This window comes from Gadus morhua, chromosome 6 (assembly GCF_902167405.1).
Source record: "Gadus morhua chromosome 6, gadMor3.0, whole genome shotgun sequence".
Classification (NCBI taxonomy): Eukaryota; Metazoa; Chordata; class Actinopteri; order Gadiformes; family Gadidae; genus Gadus; species Gadus morhua.
The window spans coordinates 26,036,042-26,063,513 of record NC_044053.1 but is presented as its reverse complement, the minus strand read 5'-3'; the positions used below and the strand labels follow the sequence as shown (position 1 = coordinate 26,063,513).

The window sequence follows — 27,472 nt, the reverse complement described above, 5'->3', positions numbered from 1 at the left end:
TAACACCAAAACATGGAGACAATCAACTTCCCGTCGGACTTTTTATACTGAAACACAAAAGCATGGAGCAAAACAGATACTCAAACCAATAGTTGAATTGTTATTTTTAAAACAATTAAGATACTTATCATCATCGATACAAGTATTATTGTTCATGTCTGGTCGTTGTGTTCGATTGATGGGGTTTAGTGATGCAACGGGAGGGTTACCAAAGCATCACTTCCTCCAGAGATAGCTGCGTTTATACGAGCTGCTACTGGTAATATCCAATCTTTTATAATAATGACATATTAACAATGATGATATATCATGCTCATTATAGTATTCAAGCTGATGCTGTAATGTATAAATCAAATTCAACAGTGAAGAAAATGTGTGGAAGCTGTGTGAATTTGTCAACGCCCAGACCCCCGACTTGCTCAGAGAGGTGTATGCAGTGTTCATATCCAATGAGAGGAGAACGGTAAGATATAATATATGAATATGGAAGTAATATATTAATTTGGAAGTAATATATTAATACGGAAAAAATATATTGGTATGGAAGTAATATATTAATATGGAAGTATATTAGCATGGGAGTAATATATTAATATGGAAGTAATATTATAAGCATGGGAGTAATATATTAATATGGAAGTAATATATTAGTATGAAAGAAATGATCAATGATGTGAGATGTTAAGATTGCCATGGGGAAATTATCTAAAATAATTATTTACAACTGTATGATTCTGCATTTTTGTGTCATTGATTTTAAATCTTCTTCAATTGTGTTTGTAATACAACAGGTTCCTCTCTGGAAGCAGAAATCCGGCCCAGGAAATGAACCTGTGATTTGGGTATTCATTACATTTAACTCATTGTAGTTGCCTATACTATATTCAATACAACCTGGTCTCACAGGAATCCGTGTAATGACTACGGACGCTTAACTCGAAATCCGTAGCCACATCACGGAAACACGCCGATTTCCGTGATGTGGCCACGGAATTCGCTCCAATGCAAGTTAATGACACTGATGTTCCGTGGCTCACACACGGATCCCCGTTTCAACGAGCGAGTCGACCACGGGGATTAATTCAAAACCCGTGGTGGTCTCACTGAAACACTTAAATTGTCCTTGATGTGTCCACGGAAGTTGCTCCAATGCAAGTAAATGACACTGATATTCCGTGGCACACACACACAGATTCCCGTTTCAATCTGTGTGTGTGCCAAAGTTGACCACGGCGGGGGCTTGACTCAAAATCCGTGCTGGTCTGACGGAATCACTTAAATTGTCCGTGATGTGGCTACGGAATTGGCTCCAATGCAAGTAAATGTCACTGTCATTCCGTGGCTCACACACGGATCCCCGTTTCAACGAGCGAGTCGACCACGGGTGCTTAACTCACAGTCCGTGTTGGTCTCACGGAATCACTTAAATCGTCCGTGATGTGGCCACGGAATTTGCTCCAATGCATGTAAATGACACTGTTATTCCGTGGCTCACACACGGATCCCCGTTTCAACGAGCGAGTCGACCACGGGCGCTTAACTCACAGTCCGTGGTGGTCTCACGGAATCACTTAAATGGTCCGTGATGTGGCTACGGAATTGACTCCAATGCAAGTAAATGACAATGTTATTCCGTGGCTCACACACGGATCCCCGTTTCAACGAGCGAGTCGACCACGGGCGCTTAACTCACAGTCCGTGTTGGTCTCACGGAATCACTTAAATCGTCCGTGATGTGGCCACGGAATTTGCCCCAATGCAAGTAAATGGCCAAGCGCCAGTGGTCGACTCGCTCGTTGAAACGGGGATCCGTGTGTGAGCCACGGAATAACATTGTCATTTACTTGCATTGGAGTCAATTCCGTAGCCACATCACGGACCATTTAAGTGATTCCGTGAGACCACCACGGACTGTGAGTTAAGCGCCCGTGGTCGACTCGCTCGTTGAAACGGGGATCCGTGTGTTAGCCACGGAATAACAGTGTCATTTACATGCATTGGAGCAAATTCCGTGGCCACATCACGGACAATTTAAGTGATTCCGTGAGACCAACACGGACTGTGAGTTAAGCACCCGTGGTCGACTCGCTCGTTGAAACGGGGATCCGTGTGTGAGCCACGGAATAACAGTGTCATTTACTTGCATTGGAGCCAATTCCGTAGCCACATCACAGACAATTTAAGTGATTCCGTGAGACCACCACGGACTGTGAGTTAAGCGCCCGTGGTCGACTCGCTCGTTGAAACGGGGATCCGTGTGTGAGGCACGGAATAACAGTGACATTTACTTGCATTGGAGCCAATTCCGTAGCCACATCACGGACAATTTAAGTGATTCCGTCAGACCAGCACGGATTTTGAGTCAAGCCCCCGCCGTGGTCAACTTTGGCACACACACAGATTGAAACGGGAATCTGTGTGTGTGTGCCACGGAATATCAGTGTCATTTACTTGCATTGGAGCAACTTCCGTGGACACATCAAGGACAATTTAAGTGTTTCAGTGAGACCACCACGGGTTTTGAATTAATCCCCGTGGTCGACTCGCTTGTTGAAACGGGGATCCGTGTGTGAGCCACGGAACATCAGTGTCATTAACTTGCATTGGAGCGAATTCCGTGGCCACATCACGGAAATCGGCGTGTTTCCGTGATGTGGCTACGGATTTCGAGTTAAGCGTCCGTAGTCATTACACGAATTCCTGTGAGACCAGGTTGATTCAATACCATGTGGATATAGTTTATAAGTTGAGAGTCAATATTTAGAATCAAGAAAAAAATCATGCAAATAACAACTCTACCAATCACTTCAAAGTTGTACATCATAGTTTGGTTTACACAGTTAGTGTAATCGTTATCTTGTGGCTCGTCAGTTATGTTAGTGATGTGTTGTGCCACGGTGACAAGTCAAAGTTGTTAGTGCTATCTGCCAACAGATTAGCCAATTTGTGTGCTTCAACTCTGTGTGTTGTATTTGTTTCTAGGACTATCATGTGATTCTGCTCCATAAGAGCAGCCAATGGGGGCAGAGCTTCATCTATGACCTGGACTCTGTGCTGGCTTGTCCCTGCGACCTGCAGCTCTACGCTGAGCAGGCCTTCCGTTCGGACAAGGGACTCAAACCAGCCTTCTGGAGGTAGTGCCAAGGTCCTCATCAGATACTAGCACCATGCTAGACTTAACTTAGCTCAATATACCAGACCTTCAGGACATGTCAAATGGTGACGTAATAAAAATGAACGGAGGAGGCTGGGACTAGAATAAGTTGAACTTGCCTCCACCCTGTTTAGGAAGGTTATCCCTGCTAACGCTAACCTAGCTACTTTCAGCCTGCTTATCATTGCCCAGCTGCCTCCACCCTGTTAAGGAATGCTATCCCAGCTAATGCTAATCTAGCTGCTTCCACCATGTTACAGAAGGCTATTCCAGCTAATGCTAACCTAGCTGCCTCCACCTGTTTAGGAAGGCTATCCCAGCTAATGCTAACCTAGCTGCCCCCACCCTGTTTAGGAAGGCTATACCAGCTAATGCTAACCTAGCTGCCTCCACCCTGTTAAGGAAGGCTATCCCAGCTAAGGCTTTACTGCCTCCACCCTGTTTAGGAAGGCTATCCCAGCTAATGCTAACCTAGCTGCCCCCACCCTGTTTAGGAAGGCTATCTCAGCTAATGCTAACCTAGCTGCCCCCACCCTGTTTAGGAAGGCTATCTCAGCTAATGCTAACCTAGCTGCCCCACCCTGTTTAGGAAGGCTATACTAGCTAATGCTAACCTAGCCGCCCGCCTCCACCCTGTTTAGGAAGGCTATCCCAGCTAACGCTAACCTAGCTGCCCCCACCTTGTTTAGGAAGGCTATCCCAGCTAACGCTAACCTTGCTGCCTCCACCCTGTTTAGGAAGGTGAGGGTCATCCCTGCCGAGGTTTTCCTCAAGACCTTCGCGTCGGACCGCTCGCACATGAAGCAGGCCGGAGTGTGGCAGAAGCCCCCACCTCCCTACCCCTGCATCCAGACACCAGGTGACCTCTGACCTCCAACGAACCCAAAGACAATCATAAATATCAAATCTATAAACTCCAAGTAGGAGCACATGACTAGTTATTCTTCTACACTCTAAGAGCTTCTAATGGCTATTCACAAGGCCCGTGTGTCATTGATAAACACTCGCATACCAAAGAATCATGGAATGGCAAGCCCTCATAATGTTTGATGAAACAAGGTTTTACCTGAGACCTGAGTAATTCGTTACTAGAGGGTTAGGCACTATAGCCAAACCAACTACCCTGAACTTCCCTTTGCTAACCTTGATCCACAACCCTGGGGTAGTTGTGCTCCACCTTGTCTCAGTCTGTGCTTGGGGTGTTCACATCTGACCGTTTGTCTTCTCTTCTACTTAGATTCGGTGATGAACCTGGATGACTTTATCAGCATGAATCCCCGTGTTGGTGTGGGGAATGTCTTCTCCCTGCCAGAGTTCATCCAACATTTCACAGCGAATCTTTAACCCTGATCAGCTTGTCTTTTGAACTCCAACTAAATTTGTTTAAACTTAATATCCTTCATTCTTTGATATGCAGCGGCTTTTTGGGCTGAATGGCTGGCAAAGTGAATCAATTGTTACTTGGCCCATAACTGACCAACCCACTAAATGTGGTGCAAATCCCTGCCCAACCTTTTGAGATATCCCACACAAAGAAAGACAAGAGGCACACACAGGGCGGAAACATCAATGAAGATCACCTGCTTTTAACAAGCCAGCAACGTTTGTTCTACAGCAAGTCTTTGATTTACAGCCACCATCCACTACATTTTTTTCCCATGACATAATAGCAAGTTAATACAATGGAGAAAGGTTTTCATACGAAATGATTAATTGTACTGGTGAATGAACAATATTCTTGTCATGTATTTCTGTATACTATATAAATATGTATCAAACAGTGTTTCCCCTTAATTTTTTCCCCAGCAGTGGTGCTCTGTTGTGTACTACTTTGATGTGCGCTAGGTAGTGCCGATGTCTGATTCTCACACAGGCTTATAAGAATGTAACTCCAAAGGAAATAGCATGTGAGCACATTATGTGCACAAGCCAAGTTGCCTTGGCATTAGCGCCAATGGTTTCAGTCTAATTTTGAGCCATCCTATCGTCTGTTTTCCATCATACTGCTGTCTCATTGAGATCAAAAATCTCTTTCGGTTCTGACATTTAGTCTAAAGCCATTCATGAGCTAATGCCACCTACAGTAGCATGTGTTTTTATTCTTCTACAGCAGAACATTATTTTGCAGTCAGTATCTTTACATAATAAGTATCCAAAGACAATGACAATGTAACAATTGAGGGGCTTGCATTAGGGGCCACCTATAATAAATGGGTTCCCCCCACGGAAAATCTAATAAAATGAATGCTCATGAGCCGACGCTATGGATCCAGCTGTGGTGTTGCATCCCCTGCTGGATGCATGTTGTGGAAACACTGATTACATCTTTAACTACTGCAGTCAGGATTAATGGAAATATACTGCTGTACATCCCCGATATGGACACAAAATCACCTGCAGTGGTCAGGATTGTATAAAAACTATGTATACAAATGTATCAGACGGTATATAAAAACACAATGGTCGAAGACAGTGGCACCAATAGCTGCCAATACTGAGTAATACAGGCTACAATAATGGACTATAATATACAGTATTTGCTGAAAACAAAGAGAATCACTTGAGATTGTAGGATTGCTTGGACACTTGGTTATATTGCAACCAGGATAAGGAGATCAATTGCACCTGATGGAAGTCTGTAAACATAACACATCATGTTCCTCCATCTATATCGGCCTTGCATTTCTTTCCCTAGGCCAGCATAGCAAGAGACCAACAGATCAAGATCAATGAGTGTAGTCAATGACATTATTTCCTTAGTTGAACACAAGGCGGTTCTTCCTGTGGGTTCCTCAGAGTGCATCATGAGCACCATACCTTTCCCTGGGCCTCTTTGGCTGTAAGGCTGAAGCGTCTGAAGTGGGATCTGGGGGGGGGGGCTCAGGAGGCAGAGCGGGTTGCCTGGTAACCTGAAGGTTGCTAGATCGATCTCCGGCTCCTCAGAGTGTTCATGTGTCCCTGAGAAAGACACCTCACCCTGACAGCTCCTGACGAGCTGACTGTAGCCTTGCATGGTTCAATCCGCCGTCGGTGTGGGAATGAATGATTGTAAGACGCTTTGGATAAAAGCTTCAGCAAAATCCCCTAAATGTAAATGTAAGTGGGATCTGCCCTTCATAAGGTCTGATCCTGTATGATCCGATACATCTGCAGCGAGGTCCCTTCCACGCCTTGGGCTTTAGCGTTGTGAGGGCCATCTGTGGGACTGTACCCGGCCGACCGCCCCATGGGGATGAAGCTGGAGGTGGACTTCATCGGTGTGAAGTGAGACGAATGAGACACAGCCGGGCGTCTCAGAAAGCGCCGAGACGTCACCAGCTCGCCGTAGCCCTGGGCATGAGAGAAAGCATAGCCGGAGCGCCGCGAGCTCCCTCGGCGTATGCGAGTTCTCTTCGACGGGGGAGGGGGGGCCGCCTTCGCCTGCCGGGCCTTAAACATCACCTGGAGGTGTCAACAAAGGTCAACAAACAAACGGTCATATCTAACCACAGTTCACAAGCAAACTGTTCCCATCTAGGTTTCCATCTCATCCTGAATCTGATCTAAGATAAACTATATGTTATATTGTTTTGTTCAGGGGTGGATTTGCCACAGCCATATATCGGGGGGTTGAGTATCATAATTATGATAGTATTATTATTACAGAATCTATGTTTTTGTCTGTCGAATGTGTCATGTGCCAGCAGCTGATTCTCAAAATTCTCACAACTGTCTTCCATTCTTAAGCTAATTGTTTGCTGTTGTCACTGAGACCTGAACTTCAACTTGACTGTTTACAGCATGTAACATAGCTACATTATTTTAAGCATTGCCTAATTCATACATTATAAGCATTAATTTTCACATATCATTACCTATATTACAATTAGCAATACCCCTAACATACATTACTATAAGAATTACCCCTAACTTACATTAATATAAGCAATACCTCTACCGTACCTTATCGTTAATGGTTGGCCAGAGCAGGATGGTGAGGAATCGGTATGTGAGGACAGGGAGCACACACAGGATTGAGGTGAGGAGGATGGTCAGCCACACGTTGCTCTGGTTCAGAGTGTTTCTGGCGGTTCCTTAAAACACACAATGTTGTCACGACAATCCATCCTTTATCTATTGCCTAATCCTTTCTGACTTCAGACAAGGGGCAGAGTAGGACCCTTTTTCAGCCCAGGGGTTTCAGGCCCGTACCGGCCCCCTGCGCCCAGTGGCCACAACGACAAGTGGCCACTGGGCGCAGTGTGAGGCTCCTACCACTAAGGGGTGCCCCCGCACCGCAGCCCGAAATACATTTCAAAGGTGACCGGCACGATCGCCCGATGGCCACCCCATTTTTTTTACTTTGAAAAATAAGGTGAAAATGATTTGTTGAACATTTTAAGAGTTTAATTCAGAGGCAAAAAATCCAGACATGTTACTTCAATGCATAAATATTCAGTGCTTAAAATTCAATGGCTTTTTATTTTCAAAATCCTACGAGACAGATTTACAACAACCTTACTTAAATAAGGTTGTTAACATAACTACGGCCTCTTCAACAATACCGTTGGAACTGAAATAAGCAGTAGCATTACTATGCATTAGAATGTGTTAATCTCTACTGTCACTTACCGATGAAGGAGAAGGCAGAGGGGAAGAGGCGAAACAGGCCGTTGCTGTACATTGTGAACGTAACCCCAAAGTAAAGCAGCAGACTGCCCACAATGAACAACGTGTTTACTGCTGTCCAGTAGGACATCTCCAGACTCAACTAGAGGGGAGAGAAAAGGTCAGAAAAATTACGGAGACAAGAATTGAATTGAGAACATGCATTGTTCATGTTGGTCTATAAAAGTTTGGGAAAGTGCACTGTCCAGAAATGACGTGTTCAATTACAAAACATAGTAAGTTATGGTTGGCCTTGGTAATAAAACCTTAATAGGATAAGATAAGATAAGGTATTTTATCAACCCCAAATGTCAAATTCAGGAATAGGTCAACCATGAAAGTAGCAGGCAGGTTTGATAAATATATTTTATCTAATATTATATAATAATCATAATTTATGAATATATATATAAAATATGATGCATAGAAAGCCTGGATTCAGACGGTTACCAGCAGGCAGGTATGATGTAATAAATAATATTTTATGTAATAATCATAATTAATGAAAAATGATAGAATGTATAGCAAACCTGAATGCAGACAGTGAAGAGCAGGCAGGTTTGCGTGACCACAGCGAAGGACTGGTAATCGCCCAGATCTTTGCCGTCTTGCCTCATGCTGTCCGACATGGCCGCGTAAGGGATGAAGAAGAGGACGAGGGAGCTGAAGCCACTGTGAAGTGCACACTTGAAGAAGGCCATCTTGCTGAAGTACAGGTTCAGCTGCCCCGGGACGTACAGCTGAGGGTGCTGGAAACTCCAGGCGTCGTTCACATCCTGGCCAGCAGGGAGAGCCAAAGTCCAGCATATTGAATATACAGGTATTTGATATTGATTTACATGGGGTTTCATGTCTTCTTGTCTTTCACATACCTGATCAAACAGACTTAAGCCCAGCACTGGCAGCGCTGTGTAGACCAGGTTATAGAGAGTGATGAACCACTCATCGTACACCGTCTGAGGAGAGGAGAACCGAGTATAGTAGTGCTATAGTACTACTATAGCGCGACTAAATATCACATATAGTTTATACTGGGGTCTCACCTGGGCTGAGAAGCCGCAGAAGAAGGCGAACCAGAAGTGGACGAAGGTGAAGGTGAAGTTCTTGTAGAAGAAGTAGCGCAGGAACTTGCACATGCGCAGGTAGGACCAGCGGCCGTGCACCAGCAGGAGGCGCTGCAGGAAGCGAAACTGGGCAAAGGAGTAGTCACTGGACGACACCGCCTGCATGCCCTCCTGACCGGAGATACCCACCCCGATGTGGGCCGCTTGGGTGGAGAGGAGGAGGTGGGAGGTGGAGAGGAGGAGGTGGGAGGTGGAAGGTGGAGAGGAGGAGGGGGGAGGTGGAGAGGAGGAGGGAGGTGGAGAGGAGGGGGGAGGTGAGTTGGGGAGGGTGGGGAGGAGGCAGAGAACAGGTGGAGAGGACGTAGGTGACAAGGTGGAGAGGTTGGAGGTGGGAGAGGAGGAGAGAAGTTTGAGAGGATCAGCGGAGGTGGGAGTTTGCAGAGGAAAAGGGTTTGACTTCTTACAAGAATTAAACTGTTCTAAGTACTGTTCATTCCGCATCTGCTGTCATTTTTTCCCCAAAAATCGGTGTGTATATGCATGTATTTAAAACGTGGGAAAACCAGCAATAATGGCAATTGAAGGCTTTTACGCCTCTCTGGTCCATCTAAACCCACCCAATGCAGCGAGCCCCACCCGGGTTTTTTCAGCCCCGCCCCAGGTACCTTTGATCATGCTGACATCGTTGGCTCCATCCCCTATCGCAAGGGTAACGGCCTTCTTGTATTTCTTCACCAGCTCGACCACCTGAGCCTTCTGCAGCGGCGTGACGCGGCAGCAAATCACCGCCTGGCACATGCACGCCGTCCACAGGAACTCCAGCTCCATGGCCTCCTCTAGAGCGTATGCCTGGGGTATTATGGGATGGACAGGGTCATAGACAGGACTAGACAGGGTATCATGGGATGGACAGGGTTATAGACAGGACAATACAGGGTATTATGAGATGGACAGGACTATACATGGTATTATGCGATGAACAGGACTATACAGGGAATTATGGGATGGACAGGACTATACAAGATATTATGGGATGGACAGGACTATACAGGGTATTATGGGATGGGCAGGAATATACAAGGTATTATGGGATGGACAGGGTTATAAAGAGGACTATACAGGGTATTATGGAATGGAGAGGACTATACAGGGTATTATGGGATGGATTATAGACAGGACTATACAGGGTATTATCGGATGTACAGGAATATACAGGGTATTATGGGATGGACACGGTTATACACAGGACTATACAGGGTATTTTGGGATAGACAGAGATAGTGCTACTGTGGAACTAAAAAGGGTATTATGGGATAGATACTGCTCCTGTGAAACGACAGGGTATATGGGATGGATACTGCTCCTTGTGAAATAACAGTGTATATGGGATAGATACTGCTCCTGTGGATCTATACAGCCACCAGATTCATCTCGTCCTTTGTAAAAGGTCAACAAGAATGGAGTAAATCTTTATATAAGTAACTCTACCGCTACCACAATCTCTAGCCCTCTCCACGTACCAGACTGTTTCCATTGATCACCAGGCCATACTCTCCAGACACAACCTCATCCTTGAGTGCACTCCCCACTTTACCCAGAATCTTCTCTGGTAGAAAGACCATGCCTTCTGCCATATCTGGCTTCATAGTCCTCCACGCACTCCTGTGTGAACAGAACAAAATAAGGAGGCATTGGTCATCTAATGAAAATTTTAAAGATAGTGTCCTTTATCAAACCCCTTCCTCTCACCTGAGTTGCTGTTTGACTTCTTCAGGTGTGTTTCCAGAAACGATGAACACATCGTTCATCTCCTCACGCAGCAGGTTGCAGGAGTAGCCAATGTTTTCTGCCGTCTCTGTCGCACACATCAGATCACAAAACAATCAAAGACAACAAAATATTTCCACAGAGGGCCTGTGATGTAGTACCATGGAGTGACTTTGATCTTGAGGTAGAAAAAAAGGTTACATGCCCCAGTGATATGGTTAACTGCTATGTAAGTGTTAGTGGTGGGGGATGGAGGTTAGTGGTGTTAGTGTTAGGGGTGGGGGGGAGGGATAATGTAGAGAGGCTAGGGTTAGTGTAGAAAGTCTAGGGTTAATGTAGAGTCTAGGGTTAGTGTAGAGAGTCTAGGGTTAGTGTTAAGAGTCTACGGTTAGTGTAGAGAGTCTAGGGTTAGCAGAGAGTCTAGGGTTAGTGTGGAGTCTAGGGTTAATGTAGAGCATTGGTTCTCAAAGTGCGGCCTGTGGGCCAATGGCGGCCCGCAGAAACATTCCTGGCGGCCCGCAGTGACATTCAGATGTAAGTTTAAAAAAATGATATATATTCTTTTTAATATATATTTTTTTAATTATTATATCAATATCAATTTCAACAAAAATAAATAAATATAAAGAGAAAAGTCAACTCTCTCTAGCTTTCAATTAAATCCTGTTACATTTGTTAGTTTTAATCCAACTTTACATTACTTTGAAAGGATGAACCTCAGTTTCATGATTTAGACCTCACTTGACCTCACTCCCAGAGGTCCACGGTGCAATGTTTTTTTTCACCACTGGGATGCTGACGGCGTTTCCCGCATATTTTTTTTCCTTTGGCAGCCCTGAGTCAAATTCTGGGTTACTAAATTGGCCCTCAGCCGTCAAATCTTTGAGAACCCCTGGTGTAGAGAGTCTAAGGTTAGTTTAGAGAGTCTAGGGTTAGTGTAGAGAGTCTAGGGTTAGTGTAGAGTCTAGGGTTGGTGTAGAGGGTAGGGTTAGTTAAGAGAGTATAGGGTTAGTTCCCAGAGTCTAGGTTTAGTATAGAGAGTCTAGGGTTAGTGTAGAGATTCAAGGGTTAGTGCAGAGAGTCTAGGGTTAGTGTAGAGAGTCTAGGGTAAGTGCAGAGAGTCTAGGGGTGTTGTAGAGTCTAGGGTTAGTGCAGAGGGTCTAGGGTTAAGCGGTTAATGTAGAAGTGTTACCTTGCTTGTCTCCTGTCAAAACCCAAATCTTAATGTCCGCCTTTGCCAGCTGCTCAATGGTCTGGGGCACGCCATCTTGAAGCTTGTCTTCAATCGCCGTCGCCCCGAGTAACTACCCAAAACACTTAGTTAACCTTATTGATATTCATGCATTCACATCTTGACCTAAACAAATTGATCAACTGTGTATTACCTCAACATGGGAATTAATTGTGTATTACCTGAACTTGGGAAACATGATACATAATAACAAAATAATAATAATAATTATTATTATAATAGTCACATGCTAGTTGATTTAAGGACATTCATGGGGGCCGTGGGCATACATTCTAAACATACATTATGTCAGTCTTCAGTGTGTTCAGTGACACATTTGAGCGATACGGCAGTTTATAATGGCAACATTATGTAGCGGCTAAACTCATTGTTGAGACCATGAATTGATGTAGTCAGTAAATTCGTAAATTCGTAAATTCCAAGGGATGTTGACGCTTAACTCAACCTACTGGCAGAAAGAGATGTGCAGTATATTAGGAAGGCATTTAGTAAGTTCCCAGAAGCATTTCATTGTTTTAGCTCGACTTGCATCTTCTGTTTTATCAATGTACAGCACTTTGAGATCTCTAAACTGAAAAGCCCTTCATCAATTCAATTATAATCAAAACCCTCATCTGAACTTTAGTATCAAGTAAATGGTAGACGGACTGCATTTAGAAAGCGCTTTTCTAACCAGTGGCCACTCAATGCGCTTTACAATATTGTCACTCACCCATTCCTACAAACATTCACACACCGACGGTGGTGTCAACCATTCGAGGCCACACCCAGCTCGTCAGGAGCAGTCAGGGTGAGGTGCCTTGCTCAGGGACATCTCAACACTCGCAGCTAAGAGGAGCCAGGCATCGAACCAGCAACCTTCTGGGTACACCAGCCATTCGCTCTACCTCCTGAGGTAGAGCGCTACCTCCACATGCCGGCAGGTAATTCCCCGTGTAATGGCTCACCAAGAGGTCCGTCTCAATCTCCTCAAAGAGCTGGTCCAGCTGGGCCTCTCTATTCTCCAGCGCGGTGCTGGCCTTGTGGTGCTGCTGCTTCCAGCGGCTGAAGAAGTCCTCGTCCACGTCCTTGTAGGCCAACGCTAGCGTCCGCAGACCGTCCCCAGCAAACTCCTGTCAACCAAACGCATGGTGACGCTTCAGAAAGCATCTGTGTAGCCACTACCCATCTACCTAGAATTATAATATCTAATTAACTATAACTCTCAATATATCAATCAATCAATCCATATCTATCTACCTATATCAATCGACCTAGAATTATAGTATCCACTTGCTTAGATGCATAGATAGATATTCTGTTAGTTATAGTTAAGTAAATACTATGGTATTTTTATAATATTATCTATCTGTAATATCTATCGATCGACCGATAGATATTACAGCAGCTGTGATGTGCGCCCCAGGCTTACGTTGAGGTGCTCTGTGGTGACCTCCATCAGCTTTCTGCAGGAAGGGTTCAGTCTTTCAAAGATGACGGAGTCGGCTCCTTTGCAATACAGAGACACCTTCCCTTCGGGACTACGGACTGAAGCAGATAACCGCGGGAAAACACAAAACACACACACACACACACAGGCACACACAAACACATGCACACACATCTTTAAGCACTATTTCTTATGTTATCTTGTCGTTCAACACGTTACCGATGACACTGATAACTGCTGATTGATTGACACCTCACCGATGACAGACATCCTCTTGCGGACGTTGTCGAAGTCCAGGATGGCGAGAAGCTCGTAGCGTTGCTGCTTCCCCATCTCCATGATGGTAATGCTCTCAGGCGTCCGCGAGCGGAACACAAAGCCAAAGTTCCTAGCGGCGGTGACCAGCGCTCCCTCGTCCGGAGACTGCGCCTGGTACGCCAGCTGGTCTGGAGGATCAACAATGTTACTTCCTGTGGCAGCCTGCATTAACTTCCCCTCTTCCTCATCCTGAGCCAAGTGTGGAGTTAAAATCATGCCAGCTATGAGGTCGCCGAGGCAATTTTTTAAGAGATATTATTTATATAAAACTGTACAACTTTTGTATACAAAATCAGCGGTTGAGAACTTCTCTGACATGAGTAAATGCAGAGCCCCCCCCCACAAAAAAAAACTGAACTGCTGCAACTAAAGCCCTATGTTGCTTGTGCACCTCGCGCATACACGTTGCATCTCATCTCATCTAAATAACATTCTTGGTCAATTATTTGGGAAAGAGCAGCTGATACAGTGGTAATAAGTTGTACTTTTAAATCAATGCATCTGCAAACACCGTACAGCAAACACATATTTTCTTGACACAGACATCGTGTACATGCCCATAACTTTTAGGATTGATGAGTATCTGATCGTGAGAAAACATTGTTTTACCGCGAGTGAGTGTTAAGAAGAATGAATGAATGCGGGCACGCGTGTGTGTATGTGTAAAATAATAAATGAATGCGGGCGCGTGTGTGTTTGTCCATCTGTTTAGACACGCAAACTAATAACGTAACACATAATACAGTCCATGGCAATGTATATTAACGGGGGAGACATCATATTAGGAACACAAGTCGATAACGATAATGCATACAATACTGATAAGAAACGATGTTTATAATGTATTGCGTATATCATTAAATAGAACCACCATATCATGTTATATCATACACGTTTTCTTTGCCGAAATTTATTTGAGGACTCAGCATTTCTGAAGTTATTGAAGAAAACCATCCATGTGTTAATTAGGCCATATTATTCTGCCATAAACTGAGCCATTTGAAGTTTGAAATTAATGTGCATCTGTCTCCTCGGAGACTGCAGACGCACTGTCAAAATATCAACTCGTCAGATTCAAATGCGCTCATGGCTCTTAAAGGGGATGGGAGCTGGCACTCTCATTGGTTTATTGCACGTTACGCCCAAACTACACCTACGGGTAATTAGGCTACTTCAGACCAACCCTTTTTAGATATGCGCCGGGCGCAAGAGTCATTTTTTGCGCCGGTAAAATAGTGACATCGCCATAGAACCGCCCACAAAGCTACTTGCGCTTGACGCTTCTCACTTGCGTTTCAGACTGTTCAAATAGGGCCCCATGTGTGTTGTTGGATTTCTGGACATTAAACTCTGTTTTTGGCTTTGTTAACAAAGATGATCTTATTTTTTCAAACGTACCCTTGCTCTTCTCCTCAGCCATGACCGTGTGGCAGAGGGCCAGCAGCCTGAAAAAGCCCTGGACCTCGGGGATCCCCAGCTTCACCGCCTCCACCAGAGAATGGTCGTAGAAGGAGAACTTGGGGTCGGCCAGGGGGTTGAAGGAGAAGTCCACCACCTCAGTGTTCTTGTAGGAAGAGATAGCAGGGCAACATGTCAATACATGAAATACATAAACATCCCAAGAATTTAGTTTGAACTCATCAAGCCTTGTATGAGCAGGGAACTCACCTCGGTAACATCCTGTCTCTGTCCCAAGTAGTCATACACATCACCTGCAGACACATACCAGGGTGGTGGATTAGTGTTAAAGTAAAATTAAAGTTATACTAACTATTAAGATGTGGGTTCTGACAGGAGTCAAAAACACTTCTACATTAACCCCTCAAGCCTAGTCAGTTTTTACCGTATAGACATTTATTAATTACTAGCTTTAGGTTTGTTTGCATTTGATCACCACTGTAGCCAAAATGTGTAATGTCAATGAACTAGGCTCCCAGTTTAGACCGTGAGACCCCCTTTTGGTTTGTGTTTGTTGATCCTCTGATGTCTCTACCTACAATGTTAACATAGGAGTCATGAACACTGTAGATGATTGGTCAACGCTGCCAGTGTATCCTCAGATGAACGCACAACATTAATCCCAATCCTCTGCTGTCAAAAAGTGTAGACAATCAAAAATTTGTCATTATGCTGTCACGAGTGTTAACTCAAATGCACGACTACAATGGTAATGAGGGAGCGTCATCAGTAGAAAAATTGAACTGGAGGGGCTTTCAACCAGCAAAAGACCAGTCATGTACACACTTGGGGAGCAGTCACCAGTAGAAGACTAGTACTGAACTGTGAAGCTGCCGCCAGTTGAGGACTAGTGCTGTGCTGAGGGGCGGGTTGAAGGCTGCCACAAGTAGAAGGCTAGTTCTGCACTGAAGGGGGGGAGGGGGGGGCTGCCACTAGTTGATGACTAGTACTGTACTGGGGGTCCGAGCTCTCCAGCTGCTCTCTCTCACCGTAGGTCTTTCCGTTGATGGTGCACTTGTTGAAGGTCATGATGTTCTGGGTGAGCGTTCCTGTCTTGTCGCTGAAGATGTACTTGATCTGGCCCAGCTCCTCGTTCAGTGTGGTGGTCCGGGCCTCGGCCGGCGTGTCGCTGCGGGCGTCGTACATCTTCCTGTCCCAGTCGATGTAGAAGCTGTTCCCAAGCCGGATAATCTCCACACTGCCAGCAGATCACAGAACACATCACCGCTCTATCCACCACTGGTCTACTTCACTGCTCTACCTCTTCTTCACTGTTTCACAACATGTTGTGTCGTTTTTATTTATTGAGTTTGGAGGAGTTCTTTTTGTGGTGGGAATTCCGGACCAAGTCAAACACAATCCATGTAAACTCAGTAGAATAAAGATTCATCTGAGCTTTTAACAATTATGGTCATATAGTTGGGCAATAACGGTACAGTAACATACAAACAATGATACAAACATAACAATCATCCATAAAACAAACAAACAATGATCCGAGGCCTAAGATTGGAGTTCCCCTTGCGTCTCTCAAGGAGCTCCGCAAGGGTAAGTCCCCTGTATTGGAAGACAACCCGCGTCGCTCAAAGAGGCCTGCAAGCCAAGTCCCCTGCATGAGAAATCAACCCCAAGTCCGATGTTTTTGCTAAAACACAGACTTCTTATACACTTCTGTCAGGATTCTGAGTGCCGCTTTGTCCCCCAATAGAACAAAAGCATTTGTTAACCAGATGGTAATCTATCGACTGATCCTCTTTAAGATGTCATAAAAGGTTTTTTTATCAGTTGGATCCCTGGCCTGTCCCTTCTTCCCCCAGGGGGGGTCAGGAAAACAGCTTTCAAACAGCCTTCACGAAAACAGGTACATTCCTATAAATACAGAGACATATTTTTGTTAATAGTATTATTAAATGTATATATATTATTGTTTTGGAACTTATTATAGATGCCAGGATCAGACATATTCAGCCTGATTAGGGCACACATTTTCGTCACAGACAATCGTTTAGTGTCTCCAGTAATTCTGAACATCGGGACATGGGATCGGGCTGTTGTATTCCGTGTAGTGTGACACTGTCATTAAAGCTTGCGATTGGGCGTCTGGTACGCCCTCGACACCACAATGAAAAAGTTGTTTGCATTTTTCTGCCTAGTTCGACAACTCCTATGAAGCGGTCCTTGGCGTTGACAAATAGGATGACAGAGTGCTCTCTGGTGCACATATCGAAACAGGGAGAAGACAAAGAGTGATGCTGTCGAATAGAACAATGAAACCAAGGTATGGCTTGTTGAGCACTGGCTAATAACACAATAATTACCTCCAGTTCTCTTCGAAGGACAGAGAGCAAACACTGTCCTCTTCTTGAGACCCAGGAATTGGTCCACAATCGATTTTTCTTTCTGGTTTGACCTACCACCAGAAAAGTCTGGAAATTGGACTTTGCTACTGCTACTAGAATTGCTTCATAATGGGTGAAATTGCCCTCAATAACGTTTTAAAGCCCATGATGGAAGGTTGTAACAATGTGTTACAACTAAACCCTGGGTGAAGGCTTCATGTTTGCCTTGCTAGCCATCCCTATGAGCTACCATGCCAAATTAATAGTATGCTACCTGATGCTCAACAAGATGGTGATTAAACATTCCATGTTTAAGAACACCCAGACGTACAGACACCCATGCTGGAAGTTACTGTATAGTGCAACTGCATAGCATTGACCTTGTGAGCGCCCTCATTGGAAACACAACCCCTTAAAATTCCAATTAAGGGTACTTCACATTATCATGAAATACAGTATGTTTTCTGTGAAATCGCATTGTTAAGGTCTATGTCTAGACCTTAACACAGCCTAGTGGGGAATTGACTCCTTCATGTTATTGTATATCCTTTTCTGGACTTAGTAGTTTAAAATGATCCTCAGGAGAACCCCCCATCCATCACTTTATTTACATATTTTTGGAGAAAAATTTAAATGGGGAAAGTGTGTGCTGCCGTTAAGAGTTTAAAACATTCTGGTTGACCATCTTTCAATACATCACATTATTATTTTAAGCCAATCCCGGCATATAAATGTCCTGCATGTGGGACTTGTGGGTGTGGCTCTCGAAGAGTGGGGCGGCGTCCCTGACATTTTCCTGTTTCCCTGAGCTGTATTTACTGCGTACTTTACAGCTAAATGTAAAAGTCAAACTGTGACGTCACTTTTCCACCCGTTCCCGTGGGTAGAGATGGACTATACTTTGAAATGAGAAAAAAAGTGACTTTTGGATCTGCCAGGAGGAGTGTTATGGGTTCGCTATGTGTTGAATGTGCTCACTGGAAGCACGGCCAAGACATTTATGGTGGACGGGCGCTCGGTGGTCAGGCACGACAGTCACAAGAAAAGGGTACATACAGCGCGACATATTCAGATTGCTTCCCACCCTGACCAGCCGGGGACAGAGGGATCTCTATCTGTGATACGTCTCAGAGTTTCTTCCTTCTGGGTTCGGGGTGTTTTTCCTTTAAGTCCGTAATAGGGCTGTGTGTGTTAGCTGTACACAGGGACAGGATGGACATCTTGCTTTGGGCAAATGCCAGAAGGGCCGGCCAAAATAAATTAAAATAGAATGACATTTGTACAAGAAATTGCGTGGTGCAGCCACTTTTGTGTGTGTGTGTGTTTTGGAACATCGACTTGATTACTCTTAGATGTTTCTTTCCTTCTTTCACTAGCTCATTTTGGTTGGGCAAAGTTTTTTGCTCCTTGTATCTAGTTGATATAATGGTGGTGGGTATGGAACCTCACTGTGAGGCTGTGCTGTGAACAGAGTTTAGAGTGGCAGTACTGGGACTTTTTTCTGCATAGCGCTCTGATGAAAAGTGAAATGCCTGTCCGGCCAATCAGGACAGCATGCACGCAGATGGCACTAGGGACGGGGGGGATATGACCCCCTCAGATTCATAGTGACCCTCCCACTGTCCCTACAAAAGGCGACAAACATTGCTGGTAAAACGGAGGCTTCCTCCTCTTGAAATGTCACTGGAACATGTCTTACGAACTGCATATGCTGATCTTTCTCCGAGACAGTGAAATACTTCCAAATACTTTTTTTTAAACAAACCACGTGCGCACGGGCGGCAGATTTTTCTGTCGTATCACTCCGCAAGCAGCCTCAGTTGCTAAGCGACGTCAACGTCTTTGGCGAGTATTTCTAAACTGATCAACACTACGATTTCTGGTAACAAATAAATATTAAAAAGACATACTGTGGCATCCCGCCCCTTGAACCTCGGCCCGGGCGGGTCCGAGGTGCGGTAGTCGACGGCATATACCGCCGCCACCCACTGACTGGCGACAGAGAGCACCCCTTCTCTCTCCCCAATCAGCGTGATGGGACACCTGCCGGGAGGAGCGGAGGCCATCTTAAAAGGGCCACGAGGACAGACAGAGGGGACCGGGAGCGCAGGAGAGTAAGGAAGCCCACGGGGCGACAACGAACAAGAGGCTCACGGAGACCCTAAGTCCTATGCATGTGGACCCTGTATACCCTGGTTTATTATAATAAATGCCGATTACGGCTTGAAACCTTGGCTACATGTGTCATTTGTACCTGGAACCCGCACCATCAAGCACCGGGTTACCACAATACCGTGTGAAGTTATTTTTTTGGCCATAGTCCATATGCTAAAGACGTGTCTAGTTCCGTCATGCAGGCTGTGTTCAGTAAAATAAATAGCGATCGGTTTTCGGCACATTTAGGCCTATTGAAAGCCCGCGTTGAAATAATTTTGATGTTGATGTTGATGCCGCAGTTGTTGAAATAAACAGATTGATTTCATACAATTCATAAAAGCCTCTCCCTGTGTCATTGTGTGTGCGTGTATACGAGGTGCGTGTGTGCGTGTATACGAGGTGCATGTCTGCATGCGTGCGTGCATGCGGGGTTAGGGTTTGTTTCCCTGGCACGAAGGGGGAATAAATAACAACATCAACAACAACAACAACAAAAACAACAAAATAAAAACATCGGCATAGGCTATCGGCCAAATTATTATTTTAAACATCTGTATCGGTATCGGCCCAGAATTTCACAATCGGTGCATCCCTAATTCAAACATTTAAATAACTGGAAAACTCAGTCCTTACTCCCATTACAAATGATGCAACAGTTCGCAAATATCCTGAACTGAAAGAGGAAGACTTGAGAGTCCAACTGGCCATGTTTAAAAACAAGTACAAGGTCAACACAACTGCAGATGCTGGGCATGCGTTGAAAGAAATGCCCCCTGAAGTCCTTGGCCTGTTTGATCAGGTAGAGACACTAGTGAGATTGTTGATTGTGGTGCCCATATCATCTGCTGAGGCAGAGCAAAGTTTTAGTGGGTTACGCAGATTGAAGACATGGTTGCGATCAACCATGATGCAAAAAAGACTCAATGGCATTGCTGTGTGCCATATTCACCAAGAGAGGCTGGTTTTTGGGTCCTTCAGTGAGTCTGCCAAGACCGTCAATTTGTTTGGCTCTTTGTTCATTCATGTAAAATATGCTGTTGTGTACACTTCTGAGTGTATGTTTAAATAAAACATATTTTGCATAAGGCATGAAGTTTCTGTGGGTGATTGGCATTCCAGAATGAATGGTTTCTGTAGATGAAAGTACGCAGGATCAGTTAACTGCACAAAAACCAGGCAAACCGAAAAAAGAAAACTTAAAAATCCCATGGCATGAAAATCTCACTTTATGAGGTTAATATGAGTTCCCCTAGCCTGCCTATCATCCCCCACTGGCTAAAACTTGTGTTTGGTGTAAAAAGAGCACTAGGTATCCTGCTCGCCTTTGAAAAAAAGGAAGCTCAGGCGCGCTGATTTGGAATTTGACCCCATATGTCATCATAAGGGGCAAAGTTACCTCCCCTTTCTCTGCCTTGCAAGCCTAGAGAATTTGGCCCGCCAATGAGCCAATGAGCTACGACTGTGCGAGCGCCACGTGTGTGTGTGTGTGTGTGTGTGTGTGTGTGTGTGTGTGTGTGTGTGTGTGTGTGTGTGTGTGTGTGTGTGTGTTTACACACACACACTGTAACGCAAGTGTACACTTCTTTGTTATTTGGATAACCGTTCTTCTGTTGGTGTTATGGCGCATAACACGTCGGTTCTTTGACATCTCTGGTATTTCCACAACGAGAATGTAGTTGGGGTTATCTCAGCCATGGTTGAGGAGGAATCTGGGGAAAGGAACTTTGGCTTTGACTCCCTGAAGTACATGAACTGCGACAGGGAGGTGAAAGGGATTATTGCAAGCCGGCAGCGGGCAGCGGGCAGCGGGCAGCGGGCAGCGGGCAGCGGGCAGCGGGCGGTTCAGCCTACTTCAAATTGATGTGGAAGTGGAAGAACCAGCCGTCGGAGAACCCGACACAGTCGTTTGTGATTGTATGGAGGCGCTAACAGCTTTGGCCGTGATAATATGTATTATCTGATATAGATAAGTGATCGACCGATATATCGGTCGGCCGATATTTGCGCATTTTACGTGTATATGTAACGGCTGTCCACCGGCTGTATTTTTATTTTTTTCTCTGCATGATTTACAGACAGTTCAATAAATGTTCACTTTTTTTAAATGGAGACATTGTAACATTTGTTATCATCATTGTGTCATTTTTATGATGTAAATTGAGGGAGGCTTAGCCTGGAAATCCAGATCCACATCTAGAAAGCTGTAGGGTCTGGCAAAAAAAAATGAAAATGGCCCAACTCGAGGGGCGGCACCAAGCATGAATTTGAAAATATCGCTGGATAAAACACATTGGATAACACTACGAACAATCAGAAGAAAACAAGAGGTGACGTATCCAGACCAGTGGAGCTAACCAATAGATAAGTCTCTTACCGTATCAGGTCGGTAAAACAGCAATGCTTTTGGCCCGCCTATATTGATATGTTGATGTGGCTACTTCAGATTGAGGTGGATGTGGAAGAACCAGAGACGTCGGAGAACCCGACGCAGTTGTTCATTCAGAATATCGTCTGGAGGCGCACACAGCTTTTGGCCGTGATATTATATATTGCATGATATTATTTAGATATAGAGCTCCAGGTCTCCCGCGGGAGCACCCGGAGTGTTCTAGAATATTTACAGAACACGGCAAAAGGCTGTGTGCGCCCCGCCATTGTGATACATCCACTGTAAACAGAGCGCATGCTACCGTGGCCGCAAGCTGCTCAGGGCCACACCCCCAACCTCCTCCTTGACCCGCCTCTCCTTCCTTAGTTGCATTAAAGCAACCGACACCGAAACGGCACGTTTGGGGAAAGCTCAGTGTTCAACTGGCTGTAATTCTGCAGCACGGCTGAATTTTGGGAACGTCTTCAAAAACTGTGTTAGGGGCCCACTTATATCTATATTAAAGCATCCATGAAGTAGCATGCCATGGGACCTTTACAAAGAACAGTAGGTGTGCTTGCAGTAGCAACTACTCTAATAACTTGACACATCATATAAACCATGTGCCTCAAAATAAATAATTGTATTAAATTGGAATTGGGCCAGTCAATCCATTTAATGCGAGGGCCGAATAATTGTCCAAGTCACTGGTTGTATAGTGGGCTGGTACATTTTGGGCTTGCGTGCGCAGGGACCCACAATGAGCATTATGTGAGCATTATTCTTACTGACCTGACGTAGAGCGAGATGGGGACCACCGTGTTGAGGATGATGACGTACGACCAGAAGGTGAGGAAGGCTGACAAAGAGGCGCCCCCCGAGTCGTCCTCTCTGGGCAGGAAGATGTTGAACTGGTATCCTTTGTTGATCTCCCACAGATAGTTCCCCACCGCCAGGATGGCACACATGAGGGCCAGGACGCCAAAGATCTGGAGGCATGGGAACCCAGTCAGGATGTAGAGGTATAGAGCTGTATGTCTAGACCTTAACACAGCCTAGTGGGGAATTTACTCTTCACAAAGTCTAGTGTACGTCTAGACCTTTACATAGTCGGTCAAGACCTTTACACAGTCTAGTGGGGGATTGACTCCTTTACAGTCTAGAGGGGGGTTTACTCCTTTACGCTCTAGTGGGAGATTTACTCCTTTACCCTAGTGGGGGATTGACTCCTTTACAGTCTAGATTTACGGTCTGGTGGGGAATTGACTCCTTCACAAAGTCTAGTGTACGTCTAGACCTTTACACAGTCGGTTAAGACCTTTACACAGTCTAGTGGGGGATTGACTCCTTTACAGTCTATTGGGGGATTTACTCCTTTACAGTCTAGAGGGGGATTGACTCCTTTACAGTCTAGTGGAGGATTGACTAATTTACAGTCTAGAAGGGAATTTACTCCTTTACAGTCTAGAGGGGGATTGACTCCTTTACAGTCTAGAGGGGGATTGACTCCTTTACAGTCTAGTGGAGGATTGACTACTTTACAGTCTATAGGCTCAGGGGGGTCGACTCTGAACAGAAAGGGTCCCAGGTTGGATCCCCACCTGAGCAAGACGACTAATACTACCTGTTTCTGCTCCCTTTGCCTTATTAAAGATTTCATTTTCATAGATTATAGAATGTTTACTAATCGAATACAAAATGCCATTATTTTATACTCCAATCTGTAATATCATCCAAGGCTTTATCAATATATGCATCAATATATCATAACCAATTTTGTGATAATAGTGATAACAGATAAACTTTCATCTAATGTGCGTCAATAAATCAATATCTATATATATATATATAATATAGAACTATGTTACATATAAATATCATAACGAAGGCAAACGGCTCACACAGAGAACGAGGACATTCATCAGACGGTCGATACTGGTCCTCTTAAAGCTGTTCTTCCCACAGTTCTGCATCAGCTTGGTGTCTGGACCTGAAAGGGGAAAGGAGAGCAGAGGAAAGAAGAAAAGGAGGAAGTGAAAAATGTTTTCTCATCAGAACCGCATCTCCGGTTGAAACCTGTGATTTGGGTCCTTCTGAATGACAAACAAGCTGCTATCAGCCATTTTTGCTAGCCCCACTTAGTTTGATTAGATTGCGTTTTGTTTGAGGGTCATTGTTCTCTTGCATTGGATCAATAGCACTGGCCAGTATTCAAATAAATACATCAGAACCATGAGAATCAATAATTATAATAATAAGTCATTTTAATATGTTGGTTGACTCAAAGTTGGTTGAGGAAAAAATAGCTGATTATGAAAACGTGATCTTGTTATCCTATTATATCGGAAAAATAAATGTGCATTCCTTCATCAAGAAACCCATCAATTTAAACCCATTATTTTAATATTTCCGCAGCAAAATAGGATAAATAGAACGTTTATACAATATAAATACATAATAAATAGATCTAGGAAATATTATATACAATATATTTATAAAGGATCCCTATTATCTGAAAATGTCGTAGTCAGCTAGACTTCTGGGGCTCCGGACAGGACACATAACACAAAAACAACAGATGTGTGAACATCCGTTCTATCCATCTACAGCACCCAGAGCAGTTACCTCCAAACAGGACCAGGCCATAGCACCAGTGGGTGTTCCTCAGGGTGCAGCCCCGCAGAAGGACCTTCCCGTTGTCCAGGGAGAACTTGTGGTCGCCGAACAGCAGCGTACCGGTAAAGTGGTCCAACCGGTTGTTGGGGGGCTCGCAACACACCTCCCCTTTAAGAGAGAGAGAGAGAGAGAGAGTGTGAGAGTGAGGGACGGAGTGAGAGTGAGAGTGAGAGTGAGAGGTAAAGAGAGAGAGAGAGAAGACGGGAGGGGGAGAGAGAAGATGAAGACGAGAGAGAGCAGAAGAAGACGAGAGCGAGACGAGAGCGAGAGAGTTATTATTAAGGGAGTTAAAGGCAATAACACTCTATATTTAGGATGCATCTCCTTGTAGGACACTTGACATAAGGGTACATTTTGTAGGACTACTATGAAACCAGTGAAACACAGCGTGCGCTTGCGTGTGTGCGTTGATGTGTGTGTTTGTGTGTGAGTACGTGCGTGAGTGCATGCATGCGAGTGTTACCATTGAAGCCAGCCAGCCTGCTGATGTCATCCCCCAGGGCACCAGTCACTGTCAGAGCCTGTCTCACCTTAAGGTTTGTCTCCCTGGGAGAGGAGGAAACATCCCAATTGAACTAGAACTGATAGAACAACCCAATGACCTCAGTGTCCAGAGTCAAATCCAACACTGAACAGAAAACAGACAATAGTCACCAACTAGATTAAACAAAAAGAGAAAACAGACACAAACTACATTAAACACCAAAGAGAAAACAGGCACAGACTACATTAAACCGTGAACAGACACAAACTACATTAGACCCTGAACAGACACAGCCACTATAGACACACACTGACCCGTCCAGCTCGGCGGTCTCGATGTAGACCAGGTTGAGAGGTTCACTGCTGGAGAGCAGGAGAAGATCGGCCTGAAAGGACAACAAACAGCCGGTCACTTTACCAAAGTGTCCTAACTTAACTCATTCAATAACTTAATAACTAACTCATAAATAACAAAACATGATCAAGCCTGACTGACTCCTAATCAGAAGTTTGTTTAATATCTATAACATTATAATAAATGTAAATATGCATCCACTGACCGTAATGAACTGGTTGCTCTCCAGCTTGATGATGTCGCCCACCTTGACGTCCATCCATCGCTCGCTGCACAACCTGTGGAACAAGGAGACAAGAGACACAAAAGGAGTCAAGGAGACACATTAGGTGACTTAGTTTAACTGTAACGTATTGGACATGGGTTTAGTGGGGTGGGACATAAAGCATAAGCCATGCATGTTATGTGTGTGTGCATGTATGCGCACACACACACACACACACACCCACACCCACACCCCCACACACACACACACACACACACACACACACACACACACACACACACACACACACACACAAATGAATAGGTGAATTAACTTACTTTCCATCGATGAGCACCTCGACTTTACGGTTGTTGACTCGGTTGTCACTCCGGTGGCGATTCTAGAACCCAACATATATTGTATGTTAATACTACACATTATTTACATAACAACACTTACACTAGACATTATATACATAACATCATTTATTCTACACATTATATACATAAAATCATTAATACTACACATTAAATAAATTATTTACATTAATACTACACATTATATACATAACATCAGTACTAGACATAATAAACAAAACATTAATACTACACATGATATATATTATTTACATTATTACTACACATTATCTAAATAATTTACACACTCCACATTCTATACATTAATACCACACATTGTATGCGCAACATAATTAATACTACACATTACATAATTATTTACATAAATACTTGGGTTAGGGACAGGGTTAATCCTACATTATATACATTATATTCATCAATGCTAGCTAGAAATGTAATACATTACATATACAAACACATTACACATTGTATACACATACATACTGAAAGTACATCTAAGTGTATATATACTTAAAGTACATTCTTAATGTTTGCGTAGATCCAAGGCCGGCAGAAGGGGAGTGTACATGTATCTGCATAATGACGTGGATCTCCACACATTGAGCATATGTGCTAACACAGAAGGGTAACTTGTGTTACACTGTGTAACTTGGCCTTTAGGATACACTACATAAATAAACTTTATTGAAATAAATACTTCATATTATATACACAGTCTACACATTGTGTTCTTACGATGTCATCAGTGGCGTCTTTGGCTGCGGTGACAGCAAGCACCAGGACCAGCGGCACGACGGTGGTGAACCAGGACAGGGAGGAGATCTGAGGGATCACCTACACACACACACACACACACACATTAAACTACACAGCCATAATGAACCAGGAGACACACACACACACACACACAAATATTAAACTACACAACCATAGTGAACCAGGAGACACACACACAACAAACTACACAACCATAGTGAAACAGGACACACACTCACACATATTAAGCTACACAACCATATGGAACCAGGAAAGCACCACGAGAGGGAGGAGATCTTTGGGATCATCAAGACAAACACACAAATAAATTGTCCATATTTGGCATATTGGGGCGGGGCTTGAATAGCGCGTGCGTGCGTGCGCGTGTGTTCCAGCTTGTGCCCCAGTGTTCAGACATTAGTGTTCTTAGTATCAGCTCTAATTGCTTGCAACCTCTGACTGATTAACTTACCCTGTTCTACACATCCTGCTTCCACCCACTGCCCGCTTCACACGCAAAAACACATGTTGCGCAACTTTCCTTAAATTCCTCAGACTTCCTTAAACTCGGGGGCATGTACACATCCGTTGCACATTGAGTTTTCGGCCCAGTTTGCTTTGCCTTATTGAGTGGAACTGATCCAACAAAATCAACATAATATTGTTT

The 27,472-nt window shown here is 44.4% G+C and overlaps 2 protein-coding genes across 2 annotated transcripts in view; one reads left to right on the top strand and one right to left on the bottom strand.

Annotated features, from left to right (window-relative positions):
* Window positions 1-16: 16 nt before the first annotated feature.
* Window positions 17-4,937, top strand: ntaq1 (N-terminal glutamine amidase 1). The gene is made up of 6 exons (XM_030359368.1): window positions 17-259; window positions 364-463; window positions 792-842; window positions 2,983-3,134; window positions 3,892-4,013; window positions 4,392-4,937. The coding sequence occupies exons 1-6, from the start codon at window positions 192-194 to the stop codon at window positions 4,496-4,498; spliced, it is 600 nt and encodes a 199-aa protein (XP_030215228.1). The 5' UTR covers window positions 17-191; the 3' UTR covers window positions 4,499-4,937.
* LOC115545885 (phospholipid-transporting ATPase ID) overlaps window positions 4,725-27,472 on the bottom strand; it is a 28,836-nt gene continuing 6,088 nt past the window's right edge. The window contains exons 5-28 of the mRNA XM_030359364.1: window positions 26,785-26,883; window positions 26,011-26,072; window positions 25,673-25,745; window positions 25,428-25,498; window positions 25,093-25,175; window positions 24,579-24,737; window positions 23,855-23,943; window positions 22,746-22,942; window positions 16,079-16,287; window positions 15,300-15,343; window positions 15,030-15,195; window positions 13,571-13,759; window positions 13,296-13,411; window positions 12,832-12,996; window positions 11,825-11,936; window positions 10,615-10,720; window positions 10,386-10,527; window positions 9,531-9,714; window positions 8,845-9,068; window positions 8,674-8,757; window positions 8,332-8,577; window positions 7,766-7,904; window positions 7,097-7,227; window positions 4,725-6,595 (exon numbers count right to left, since the gene is read on the bottom strand). Of these exons, the coding sequence (XP_030215224.1) occupies window positions 6,269-6,595; window positions 7,097-7,227; window positions 7,766-7,904; window positions 8,332-8,577; window positions 8,674-8,757; window positions 8,845-9,068; window positions 9,531-9,714; window positions 10,386-10,527; window positions 10,615-10,720; window positions 11,825-11,936; window positions 12,832-12,996; window positions 13,296-13,411; window positions 13,571-13,759; window positions 15,030-15,195; window positions 15,300-15,343; window positions 16,079-16,287; window positions 22,746-22,942; window positions 23,855-23,943; window positions 24,579-24,737; window positions 25,093-25,175; window positions 25,428-25,498; window positions 25,673-25,745; window positions 26,011-26,072; window positions 26,785-26,883 (3,417 nt within the window). The 3' untranslated portion in view covers window positions 4,725-6,268. The remainder of the gene's footprint in view (window positions 6,596-7,096; window positions 7,228-7,765; window positions 7,905-8,331; window positions 8,578-8,673; window positions 8,758-8,844; window positions 9,069-9,530; window positions 9,715-10,385; window positions 10,528-10,614; window positions 10,721-11,824; window positions 11,937-12,831; window positions 12,997-13,295; window positions 13,412-13,570; window positions 13,760-15,029; window positions 15,196-15,299; window positions 15,344-16,078; window positions 16,288-22,745; window positions 22,943-23,854; window positions 23,944-24,578; window positions 24,738-25,092; window positions 25,176-25,427; window positions 25,499-25,672; window positions 25,746-26,010; window positions 26,073-26,784; window positions 26,884-27,472) is intronic.